General features: G+C 46.3%; 1 protein-coding gene across 1 annotated transcript in view; it reads right to left on the bottom strand.

Moving 5' to 3' along the window:
• Nucleotides 1-3650: 3650 nt before the first annotated feature.
• Nucleotides 3651-10063, bottom strand: part of RHOU (ras homolog family member U) — a 9136-nt gene continuing 2723 nt past the window's right edge. The window contains exons 2-3 of the mRNA XM_014307907.2: nucleotides 9682-9771; nucleotides 3651-6652 (exon numbers count right to left, since the gene is read on the bottom strand). Coding sequence (XP_014163382.1) covers nucleotides 6197-6652; nucleotides 9682-9771 — 546 coding nt within the window. The 3' untranslated portion in view covers nucleotides 3651-6196. The remainder of the gene's footprint in view (nucleotides 6653-9681; nucleotides 9772-10063) is intronic.

The following is a 10063-nucleotide window of genomic DNA, read 5'->3' as shown; positions in this document are numbered from 1 at the left end:
CCAAGTGCCTGCCAGGACAAATGGCAGGACACCATGCATGCAGTTCTCACTCCATCAGCAACTTGAAAATGGAAATGCCAAATACAAAAGTCACATTTTCGCTCTGAAGTTGTTTTTTGCTACTGTTAACAAGCATCTCAGGGGCTGGTATCACTGGAACAGGCTGCCCAGGGAAGTAGTGGAGTCACCATTGCTGGAGTGATGTAAAAGATGTGCAGATGTGGCACTTAGGGACATGGTTTAGTGGTAGATGCGGCGGTGCTGGGTTAATGGTTAGACTTGATTTTAAAGGTCTTTTCCAACTCTAAGTGACTCTGTGACCAGGCCAGGTGGCCATGGAGAGCCCAGGGCACACACATGGCCAGGGATGTTCCGTGATAGGAAAAGTAGCAGCTGTCTGGACAAGGACCATGCTTTATCCCATGCCATATTTATCACATCTATATTAACCCAAATTGGACAATTGGACATTGCTGCTAAAATTACCCTTCCAGAGAAAAGGGCTTTAGAAAATTTGAGTTACCTGAATGAGTTGTGGATCAGGAGTGAGAAACATCAGATAGGTATGTGGGAGATTCATCCCAGGGGTCCACAGAGACTATGAAAAGTCTGAGCAGCAGGAGACGATCAGTATTCCTCCCTCCCAGTGAAGCCAGGGGGAAAGTGCCACAGAGAGGCTATGTGGTTATAAGTGTACCTGCAGTGCCAGAAGCTCAATAGGGATCCCTGCCTGAGTCTTTTTCAGGCTACATAAAGTTTTCCAGGTCTGCAAGTCTGCTGAACTGGGTGAAATGATTCCTCCTTTGCCTCCAAATATTATCAGGATCCAACCAAAATGCACAGACTTAGGGAACAAGGGATACCTGGGGACATTCTCCAGCACTAGAGTCTGAATCAGTGTCTAACACAGGTCTCCTTCAGCCAGGAGAGCTCCTCAGATTGGAACAGTCCCTTGCAGATCAGCAGGGCTGCCCTTCACGCTTCCTTCTCTAGACACATTTCCCTTGCTGAATAAAAAGCTGCTCCAAGCTGAGGTTTTATGCCTTTTTTCATACACATCACTGATCTATTCATCCTGTTAAAACTGTGGAGAAATAAATCAGCAGTGCTAAAGAATACTCTGCCTCAGATGGTAAAATTCATTGGATTACACAACTGCTTGCTCCCCAGGTTATACATAGAGGACTGCACTAACTGGGTAATGAACAAGCCTCAACCATTATATCTTCCTGCTGGCTGCCAGCAATGTGGGAAGCTGAGGCTTCAGAAGGTCTCATTGGATCTTGGGGCCCTGCTGCTGGCCTGAAACCCATCCTGCTCTTTCAAAAACATTAAATAGACTGGGACAGTCAAGCTGATTGATGCCAGAGGTCCACCTCATCCCACATCCTGTCTCTAGTCAGCACAGATGCTTAAGGAGAGAATGTAAGAACCAAGCAAATGCTGAGTGATTTTTCCCTATTGTGTACAGTGATTTTTCCTCTCAGCTTCCAGCTATCCACAGCTTTGAGACTTCCCAAAGAAAAGGCTGTATTTTAATACCTAACAGCCCTCCTTGGGGCTGTTCATTTCCTCATGCATTACTCTAATTGTGCTTTTAATCTCCTTATGACTAAAGTAGGTAAAAGTAGTGTCTATCACTCCCCCTTGTCCTGGAGTCCCCTTGCCAGCTCTCCTGGGGTTTATAATGTCTTACTCTTTCCTGAGCAGTTTTTTTCCTCTCTCCTCACCTCGTTCCATGCCAGGGTAATACTAAAGGCAGAAGTTGAGATCTCTTTTGTACAAACCCCAGAGCACATAAATTACTAGAGCTCAAAAAGGTTGCTCAGTTGTAGGGGCACTCAGATGCTTCAGCAAGGTTCAGTGTTTAGGCAGGATACATTAGGTCAGCTCCATGAGGTCATACAAAAACCCTGTCTCCTGCAGCAGCACCCCCCTCTCTGTGGTCAGTAACTGGTGCCTAGAAAGAAAATAAAAAGCAAAGTAAGAGTGTGGTGAAGTGTCCTTACAGACACCTTGTAAGGACAAACTGTCACATTTGTCAATGTCTCAGCTCTAGTCAACCTTCAGTCCCACCCTAGAAGTATCTCCAACCCACTAAACACAGGGAGGGGGAATGGTATAAGTGCCTTTTTTCTCCATTAACAATAAATTTTTTAAAAAGTGTATTTTGCCTAGCAGTTTATTTTCATATAAAAGTTTGTCTCTTGGGAACTTCCATCCATCACAACCCATCAGCTATTTCAGCATTTCTGGGAAGCCTTAAGTACAGTGGGCTTACTTCAGTATGCCCTTATCAGCTTCAGCTGCCAGCCCATCCAGTATCTGAAGCAGGGCAGCTGAGGGAGCCTTTTGATCACAGCAGCACACCCAGGCGCAAAGTCACCCTGGGGTAAAGGATGACCTGAACTGCCTTAGCCTTGTCCAGATGCCGGGATGCACAAGACAGAAGCCTGCCTCAGCAGAAAATCAATGCTCCACAGGTAGCAGAGGGATTTTTGTGCCAGGATTTGGCAAGAGCAGGTTCTGGACTCTAAGCTAGCACAGCCCCTTCTACTGCAAAGTCAGCACACAAATGTGGGGTGCCTTGGTCTCCAGCCAGCACACCCCAACTCCACTCCCTGCAGCACAGGAACCCCATGGAAGCAATCCCTGAAGGCATCACCAAGGGCCCTGGTGACTCAACACCAGCATCCCCAGTAAGGAGCCTGCTGGCAGGCTGGGCTCTGGGGCAGGGCCACTGTGCTGCAGGCACCACCAGGTGAACCAGCCTCCCAGCACTGCCCAGCCTGGCACTTGAAAAGAGGAGAAGACAAGGCTTTGTTCCAGTGAGGAATCAACCATGAGAAAGAGGAACTGTGCATTGACCTGACTTTGTGCAGGTTGTGTGCATTCCCATGGTTGAAAATGCCTTGGCCTTATAACCCAAGAGACAGATGGCACAGGAGGGCAACCTGGTATGCCACCCCCAGCATGCCTGCTCCTCTCAGCTCCTAGAAAAACGGAGTGGGGACAGTTCACAAACTTTGGCTGGTCCAGAGCAAAGCTCCCTCTCTGGAGCAGTTTTGGAGCAGGACACTGGATCTGTGGGAATGCCTGGAGGTCTAAATGTTGATCCCCACTCAGCTAATAATGGCACTGAAGGGTGGAAGGCTTCTGTGCCACAGCCATCCAGCTCCTGGGCACAAACAATCTCAAACCTCACTCCCCTTGGCCCTGGCATGAGGGATGGGACCCATGGCAAGACCCATGGTGTCAAAATGGAGAAGGCTCTGCTTTTCCAAAAATGCCCTCTGGCTGCCCCAGAACACATATGGCTCAACATGCAGTAGGGAAAACGCCCCAGTTATGCTGTGCTTGCTGCCACTCACCCCACTTTCGGGGCCAGGCACAATGAGCTTGTCCACGCCTCACAGGGCCACAGCAAGATGCTGTGCTGGCAGGGAGACAGAAAGCTGGCCATTGTACCCTTCCCACCCAGCCCAGTCCCCTGGGGATGGGGCAGTGCAGAAAAAGACTGTATTTTCTGGGCAGAGGCCTTTTGCTGGGGCACTGAGAGCACAGTTCCAGTATTTTGCTGGATATTAGCCCAGTGCATGGCCAAGGGACTGCCCTCCAGCCTCCTCAAGCAGGCAGCAGAGGCAGACACATACGCAGGTCAGAATTTATTTCCAAATACCTCATTTATATCATTCTCACATGAAATATTTCTTTTGGAATATAGCCTACACTTAGAAAACAGAAGAGAGTTTTTTATAAGGCACATCAGATTATAGACTACATAGAGGCATCTCCCCCTCATTTATGCTTGTAAAATACTGGTAATTTTAGAAGTAAGATTTCTAAAACCTAGACCCTGTGTAGCCCCACGTAGAGCAGTATCCATAGAGTTATTAGACCTCAGTTTACACACACCTAGTAAAGGGCTATAACAAGTTGTATATAAATCACATCTTCAGAAACAGTCACAGCTGGCTACATTCAAAAGTAATGCTACTCCAGACTATGAAACAGGCTGCTTATAAAGTATAACCTACTGCTTCCAGTTCAGCATGATACCAAGCAGTATGATCTTGCAGAGGAAATTTTGTTATTTTTGTAAATGGAAGCTGCTCAGTTTCAAGCCTGTCTCCTCCTCAAACCCACATTTTTGAGCGACCGAGACTGCTTTTCACACGGAAGCAAAGCACCCAGGAGAAATCTAGCTTTGTTTTTCTCCAAGATGTTGGCGCGACTGCATATCTGAAATCCCATCAAAGCATTTGAGTAAGAAATATAAAGGCTCAGATGTTAACTTCAGGACTAGTAAACATTAAACCATTACCAACCAGATGCAACCAAGTCAAATGCATCCAGTTTCTGTGCTTTGGAAACTGTTTTTCCAGGCTCTTCCAGGGCAGAAGCCAACATATTTTATTGAATTAGGTTCTAGGTAAAGATTTCCATCTCATTTGCAAGTTTTCAGTAATGGAACATTACCCATTCTGCACTCATTCTTCTGTAGAGAAGGAAAAAATACTGTCTGTGGAGCCTATGCCAATAGCCCAGAATCCATTTACATAGTGTCATTTTCCTTAATGGGCCAAGAGGTAAACTGTGGTCAGCTTTATCAACTCAAACGGCCCCCACAGTTCTTTGCATCAGACATTGATTCATTTCTGATAAAAAAAGGTTCTGGCCTTCTGTCACTACAGTTTAGTTTAAGAATAAGGAAAAGGTCACTTCAAGGCTAGGGCCAAAGGGAACAAAACAAAAGTATAATTTGATCTTGAACTATCTAGAGGAGAAGAAAAAGTAATTGTGGCCATAAAAAAGGCAGACAGACAGCACAAACTAAATGTCCTCTGCAGAACAGGTTTAAATACTGATCCTTGCAGAGAGTCACATTATCATTTGGGTCTCTTGAACTCACTAGAACTGCAATTAGGCTTAGAGTTCAGTAGGAACCAGATCCAATCAAAGAACAGGTCACACTCAGCTCTATGTTGATCCCTCAGCTACATTTCAGGCACATTTCAATTAATCTGTTGGACTGATCTGGGAAAAAAAAAGGATTATCAGTTATATTTTAGGAATGGCCTGGGACAATTTCACGACTATGAGCTTGGACAAGATTCAACCACAAGTGACTGTTGCTTTTAGAAGGGAAACATTAACTTGGTTGGAAACAGCATCATGAAGAGGACGCAGCAGCCTCAGTTTTTGGAGTCCAGTTTGTTATAAATCTCATTCTGCCTGATTTGTTATTTGTTCAGCAGCCTTAAAAGGTAAAATGGGGCATCCTGGAATTCTTGGCTGTAGACTTAAAACCAGATGCAATTTATATGGTGCTGCACAGGTACTTGTTACATCACTTAAAAAAAAAAATTAAAACCCCAACACAACAGTATTTACATTCCTTTGAGCTGAAATAGATGAACTGTCATCATGTCTGCAAAAACACAGAGGAAATTGCCACTGCTCGAGGTAGCGAGTTAAAAGCTTGGTCATGTTTTTGGGCTTCCACTCGGCTTCCTGGAAAAGGCAGGGGAAGGAGGACAGAAAGGACTTTCTGAAAGTCAGGAGGTAACAAATGAGATGTCAGCTCCATAAGGGATTAGGTTCCCTCACCACAAGCTGAAGGTATACCCATGACCTTTTTAACCATGGCATTTGCGTATAGATTACACCTCTTGCATACCCTTTTAAAAGTGATCCCTAAGAGCACTGGCTTGGGAAGACACAAAGAGAGCAGGAGTGGGGTTTTAAAGCTACAAATGTCAGTTAGGAGGCACAGTGTTATTTTTCCCTTTGATCGTCCATGTACAGAGCTCTACATTTCCACCGTTGCTTGTGCGTTCCTCCTGCAAAGCCCTGGCAGTGAAGGCCTCTGTTGTGCTCCGCCCCATCACATACACCTTACAACAGAAGAAGTTGAATCCTTTGGACAAATCCTTCTATGCTCACAGACACATGGTGCTTTTTTTTTCCTTAACGAGAAGGTCGGGTCACAAAACTGGGTGCCAGACCTGATATATAGCAATCATTTAACTAAGAATCCTTCTGCAATCCTCAAAAGGGCAACTGAGTCATTCAGTAGCAACATATACACATACATACAGATCTACACTATACACTCAAGACGACACAAATTCATATTTCAGCTAATATAGCCTCTATTGATTTCCTCAGAGCAGCACTCAGGTCCTTGCAGCCCCTATACAAAACAGCAGTATTTTTTCCACCAGGATTTGGAGAGGTTTTTCATCTTGTCTGGAGTCCTACACTTGGATTTCTTTGGTTGCTGCTGGGTATCCGAGTACTGAATGCCAGCCACGATGGCTGCATCAAAGACCTCCTTGAGGTTTTTCTGAGTCAAAGCGGAGCACTCAATGTAAGATGCGGCTTTTATTTCCTCAGCACAGAGCTTTGCAGCCTCCTCCGAGACTGGCTTTTCTTTGCACTTGTCCAGCTCGATGAGGACTTTGACATCCTCCCGGAGGTCTGACTGTGTCCCAACCAGGATAATGGGTGCCTTGGGGCAGTGGCAGCGAATTTCAGGAACCCACTTCTCACTCACGTTCTGGAAGGACGAAGGGCTCACCACGCTGAAGCACAGCAGGAAGATGTCCGTGTTGGTGTAGCACAGAGGCCTGAGCTTGTCGAATTCATCCTGCACAGAACAAAATTGTGTTAGCACTCCGCAGAAAGAGCAGCTCCAGCCTGCCCTGAGCCTCAGTGAAGCTGAGGACCACCTGCCACTGCCATCTTGACAGGCACCCAAAATGAGCACCCAGGCCACTCAGCAAGGTGTGACCCAAGCAGAAGCCACCTGTACCCTGCCTGATGTCTCGTGGCTGCCAGCCAGCGGGCACCCTGCCACCATCAGGCACACAGGACAAAGGTGGTGGCTTCCCCACGTACCTGAGAATTTCCAACTAATGCTGCAGGTTATTTCAAGTGCTTAAATATTTCCTCTGCTCTTTGTACACAGGCCCTGTGCCCTACTTCAGCAGAAAAGCCAGGCTGTGGGAAGCTGTTAAGGCACAGAAAGGCACAAACTGAAGAGGGAGAGAGCACTTTCTCCAGACCCACCTCTGACAGGGTGAGTCAGTGAGCAGCTCTGAGGAGGAGCACCCTGTACCTCAAAGCTGTTCTGCTGACAGATCCGGGCAAGGGCAAAGCAGATATGCAGCAGCATGTGTACCTTTCTGGGTACCTTTCCTGGAGTTGGCTTTTAAACTGGTAACTACTTAGCAACATCCTCTGGGATATGGGAATAATTTCCCTGCCATTGTGCCCAGGGATTTAAATCTGATGGGAGCAATAATGACTTACAATGTGCAGGGTTAACATGCCAATGGCATAGAGTAAGAGCTTTACCTTTCCCTCCCACCCATGCCACATCAAACAAACTGCACAGGGGCCTCCCAGCACTACCCTTCTGGTTTTTTTTTTTTTGGTTTTTTTTTCTTTTAGTGAAAACTCCAGCAAAGCAAGGCCTTTTTTCAGCTTCAGGACGAAGCCACAAGAAAGTCAAACACCTCATGGTAACAAAGGTGTGCTGATCCTCAGGGAAGAATGCAGCTAGAAGCAAGGGCTACTCCAGGCAGGCTTTTATGCTGACAGCAGAATAAAACCAGGGTAGCAGCCTGAACAGGTAGGAATTTGCCTCAGCGGCAGTGACATTTAATTAAAATGGACCATGTTCTCAAACGCTTGGAATTGAAAAGGCACAGAAACATAAAGCTGAATATATCTCTCAGTTTACTGATGAATTGCGAGTTGCATGTTAATTTTTGAGATGTGAAATTTTGCTTTAAAGCCTCTGGAGGCCCAGGATATGCAGTTTAAAGCCCCCTGGAAGCCTCAGGAATCTTGTTCTGCTCCAATGAATTTTTTGCAGCAGTATCTCTGAGAGAGACAGACATTTATAAAACACCAGTCAAAAAAGTCAGATTCATTAGCTCTCTCGATTCTCAGACTGAGCCTCAGAAGAAACCAAGCTCTCACCACTTGGCTCAAGAAAAACCCCACATTTACTGAGAGATGCTGCTCTGCACAACAGGGCTGTTTGCAGAAAGGCACCTTGCCATGTAATTGCCTCTTCTTGCTACATGTGAAACCTCAAAAGGGCTCAATTCAATGGGTTTGGAAGCAAACCCTAGATCTGAAGGGTTTTTACTAAGATGAAACAGTTCCCTTTATATCCTAAGTACACTTCTGCCATTTCAATGGTAGGTACATGGCCTGCAGGGATTCTACACCTCTTTGGGCTAGTGATGCTGAAACAGAATTTCCCGCTGCCTGGAGTGCTTTTTTTAGCTCTAGATTTTGGCAGCCATCTCCCAGCAGCAGTTCTATGAAAGTATCCGGCCAGGAATCTTTTTACTCAGGACAATTTCTGTCAGTTTAGATAACCCCTTCATTTTAAAGGCAGTAACTTTACTCATTCCAGCTGCACTTGGGCCACCAGAGCAAACACCTTGACCATTAAGGGCAGGAAAGGCAAGGAGTGACAGGACCTGTTCATCCCTCCTGCAGCTTGCAGCTGCATTTCCACAGGCACTGCATGTCCACAGGCTGTCACCTGATGGCAATTTCACCTGCCATGCTCTGCATATGAACATGCACAGCCAAGACTGTTGCAGTACCGCCCCATCTCTTCAGTAGGACACAAAATCATGGGACAGTTCTGCTGTTTGACTTCACATCACTACCTGCAGAAGGCTGTTTGTAGGATTTTAGCTCTGCTTTGTAGGGCACACTGCTGTCTACTACTGCATAGCCCTTAAAACCCCATTCCTAACTAGGGCACCCAGTTATTACTCATCTAAATAGGTTTGTATGTTAAGACCACTGAGATTTTTCAGCGTGGTTTTGGTGAAGGCATAGACCTAGATCCACAAAGCTGCACAGGACTCTAACTCCCACTGCCTTCAAATGAGCAGTGAGGTAGCAAAATATTTTTGGCTAGTTTTGGTTATCCAGCCTCGACCCCTGGCAAGCAGTGTTGCACACTGCTCAGGGTGGTACAAGCCTGGGTCTTTCAGAAAATCTGAGGCAGCAAGACATGGGGTTTTTTTATGTATCAGGCCAAGCAGGAGATGAGAGGCATCAGCTACCCTCATCCCTTCAGGGTGCAGATTACAGCAAACCTCAGCTCTGCAACAGCAGCACTTTCTAAATGGGTGGGAATGGCGAATATGAAGCCTCCACGACAACACCCAATAGTAGTTTTTTCTCCCTCCAGCTTCTGTCCCTTCAAAAACACAGACTCTATCTCTGGACACCTACAGCTGTGGTTGCTTTGCATGCATATATGCCAAACACCCTAATTCTTAAACCCGCAGTTATTTAGCAAAAATAAAGACAATGACAACCACTCAAAGAGAAAACCAGGTGGCCGTTGAATCCCAATATGTTCAGCCTTTCCAGTCAGGCTACACAGAGCTGCAGCTTGAGCCAGCAGAGCAGCAGCCGGCGCCCAGCCCCTATATGGAGAAACAGTACGTCCCCCACCCTTCAACAGACAGGCAGAGCAGTGAGTCAAGCAGCAGTGAAAATGACAGCAGATAATAACATGATCAAACACTGGGAATACTTTCAAATCCATGAAGTCATTTGCAGGACTACTTTGCGCAACAGCAACAACTTCTCCCCTCCCGCTGTCACTTAAATCAAGTAACTGGCTCCACTAACCTGACCAGCTGTGTCACAGAGCTGAAGTCTCACCGGCTTCCCATCGACAGACACAACAGCTTTTGGAGAGAAAGGAGGGAGGGGGGAAAACTATGGTGAATTCAACTTTACATGTTTTCCAATAAAGCAAAAAAGTCTTTAAAAGGAAGATTTACCACCCCTCAGCTCTAATAGCCTTTTCTTCAATTATTTTAGATTTCACAACTTAGCAGAGCTGGAAGGGAGTCAGTGCTTTCCGATTCATTTTACTACAAGAGAGTCCTCCGCAGGCAGCACGGAGAGCGAGCCCGGCAGTCTCGGATGGTCTCCTGCTAGAGGGGTTTAGCTTTATTTCTCCATACACATTCAGCACGCCCGGGACACGAAAAGCCCCCGCTGAACC

This window comes from Geospiza fortis, unplaced genomic scaffold (genome assembly GCF_000277835.1).
Source record: "Geospiza fortis unplaced genomic scaffold, GeoFor_1.0 scaffold381, whole genome shotgun sequence".
NCBI classification, from domain to species: Eukaryota; Metazoa; Chordata; class Aves; order Passeriformes; family Thraupidae; genus Geospiza; species Geospiza fortis.
The sequence above is the reverse complement of the archived record's forward strand: the minus strand, read 5'-3'. Positions and strand labels throughout refer to the sequence as shown.